This window comes from Austrofundulus limnaeus, unplaced genomic scaffold (genome assembly GCF_001266775.1).
Source record: "Austrofundulus limnaeus strain Quisiro unplaced genomic scaffold, Austrofundulus_limnaeus-1.0 Scaffold169, whole genome shotgun sequence".
In the NCBI taxonomy this organism is placed as follows: domain Eukaryota; kingdom Metazoa; phylum Chordata; class Actinopteri; order Cyprinodontiformes; family Rivulidae; genus Austrofundulus; species Austrofundulus limnaeus.
The window spans coordinates 327,748-330,172 of record NW_013952571.1 but is presented as its reverse complement, the minus strand read 5'-3'; the positions used below and the strand labels follow the sequence as shown (position 1 = coordinate 330,172).

The 2,425-nt window shown below is 39.2% G+C and overlaps 1 protein-coding gene across 1 annotated transcript in view; it reads left to right on the top strand.

Moving 5' to 3' along the window:
• Nucleotides 1–2,425, top strand: part of LOC106523895 (calcium/calmodulin-dependent protein kinase type II subunit delta) — a gene marked incomplete at its 5' end in the record, with an annotated part of 52,497 nt that overhangs the window by 21,910 nt on the left and 28,162 nt on the right. Inside the window, 1 exon segment of the mRNA XM_014017472.1 lies at nt 1,631–1,671. Within this exon segment, the coding sequence (XP_013872926.1) occupies nt 1,631–1,671 (41 nt within the window).

Below are 2,425 nucleotides of genomic sequence, written 5' to 3'. Positions count from 1 at the left end.
CTCCAAACTTCGTGTGCAGTGAGGTGGTGACCGAAGTTATTTTATGAAGCCAGAGGAAGACAAATAAAAAAATTTACCGCCTTGGATAAAGGAGGTGTGTAGTGATTTTTTATTTATTTTTTATTTTTATTTTTGCAGTAGCTGCTATTGTTTTCTGTTGTACTCTGGACCCGGTCTGTCTGTAATTTTTATTTCCCTACGCAAATTTCATAAACTTCCGTAAGTGAAGTTATCTACGTTTTATCGAACATATTTTCTATTGATATTGATCACGTGTTTATTGCGAGACACGTTATCATTTTATTGCCCAGCCCTAATCCTATAAACCAACCCTAAAAATCTAAGCTTTAAACATTTTTAAGAGTGTATGATCACAGATCATTTGACTTTAGATTTTATTTTAGTTTATCAAATAAAACATATTTGAAGAAAACCAGGTCAAAACTTTAGATACAAACACCAAATMTACCACAAAGGTCAATGAAATAGGTCGAAACTCACTAAAGAAATTAAAGTTTCTAACGATGGGAGGGAACATGTCTGTAACTACAGAACAGAAGTCCAGTTGGTTTTCAAAACAATAAAATCTCAAGACTATCAAGGTTTTCTGGAGTGAAATGTGCTCCCAGTCTCAAAATGTTGATTTCATTGTCAGGTCAGGGTCCTCCAACARGATAAAGTCATAAAACACCTAAGAATGAATCAAAGCCAAACATTGTAGGTCAAAGTACCTGTGAACAAGTGGACTTTTTATATAATTGAACTAAATTCAAAAGCTGTGACAGATTTTAATAAATGATTTTCAGAAAATTCAATTTTTTTWATCAGAATTCGGGAATYTTTGTTCCCTTTTYGYTAAAGAAAGAAAATCCTAAAGACACATTTTCTGCATCTGTAGTTTAAGTCGGACTTAAAGTGAATTTAAATTATTCACTCAGTCATAGATCAGGTTAGTCTGCTTGTGAGAAATAAAAGTTGGACTGTTTTCTATAAAAATCTAATCAATCAATGTTCCTGTGATATGGTTGCAAGAGGACRTCTGTCACTATAAAGCTTCTTCAGTTAATAAAGCTGCATGTCTAATGTTGGACAATATGTCCTCATGTAGAGGATGTCCTGCTCCAAATGCCACGTCCAATCATCTGTTTGCATGTTGATTAACAGTAGGGGGCGCTCCTCTGCCTCAGAAAAAGTGATGATTCCTGCTCACTCCCTTTTCATCAAGGTTTTCTTTTCAGCTTGTTTAGATCAAATCTAGAACCACAGCAGGGTAGAAAACCAGAGGCTGTCCCCTGGACCCCAGGTGGTCCGGCTGTGTCCTACAGCTTCATCAGGAGAATCTCTGCATCTTCCAACAATCTCCAAGTTTTATTTGAAATCCTGACTTGATTTGCGTTTGTCTCCTCTGCTTCCAGCTCTGACAGAGCCTGCTGTAAGGCAGCTCGTAATTGGCCAGTCTCAAAAAGGCGTGCGTGCGTGCATGCGTGCGTGTGTGTGTCGTGTGAGTGTGTGTGTGTGTGTGTGTGAGTGTCGTGTGTGTGAGTGTGTGTGTGAGTGTTGTGTGAGTGTGTGAGTGTGTTAATTCCAGCTGGCCGCTGATTTCCTCTCATTGTTATCTTTGTCTCTACAGCAGCCAAGAGCCTGCTGAACAAAAAACCAGATGGTGTCAAAGTAAGTACACCTTCTGCTTTAGTTTTATACAGAAACCTTCTTTTTTTCTTATGTTGATTCATTCTGTTAAAACCTGCTTATCTAACTCACCTCCATCCTCTGGAGTTCTGATGCTCCTGATCCAAATGATGGCTAGAGGGATGGCAAAAATGTCTCCATGTGTTTGGAGCTGGATCTTTATCTGCTCCATGTCTGTTTGCTCTCAGTTGTCACCAGATGTGATGAAGCTGTGTGGACTGTTTCCACCCACGGGCCTGACTTTACTCTGTCTAACAGCACTGAACCTGCTTGTTTTCAATAAAAGCTGCTTTTATCCAGCAACAAAGTACAGCTTTCTGTTGACAGGAGGCTCTGAAATACCTAAGAAGTAAGCTGAAAAGGTTTTAATGTCTGAAACCAGTCATGTTTTTGTAAATGTTTGTTTCTCTAGATAAGTTGCAGTTAAATATTCTGCTGAAATAGGCGTTTCAGTGTAAAGGGCTCGACACACGGGCAGCGACAAACTACAGCGATTAACAGCTGTCATCGCAGCCAGGGTAAAACCCGACACACGGGATGCGATAGCGATCACAGTGTTGTGAATCGCGCTCTCAGGTCGCTTGTCTTCACAAAATTTGATTGGGTCTTGACTCTGAAGGGGGGTGTGCATTGCGGATGTGTAAACTAAACAAATCTTGYGATGCTAATGATATTGAAAAACAAACACATCAAGATATAATTTTATGAGGAAAAACTTACCATAAACTTCACCCTG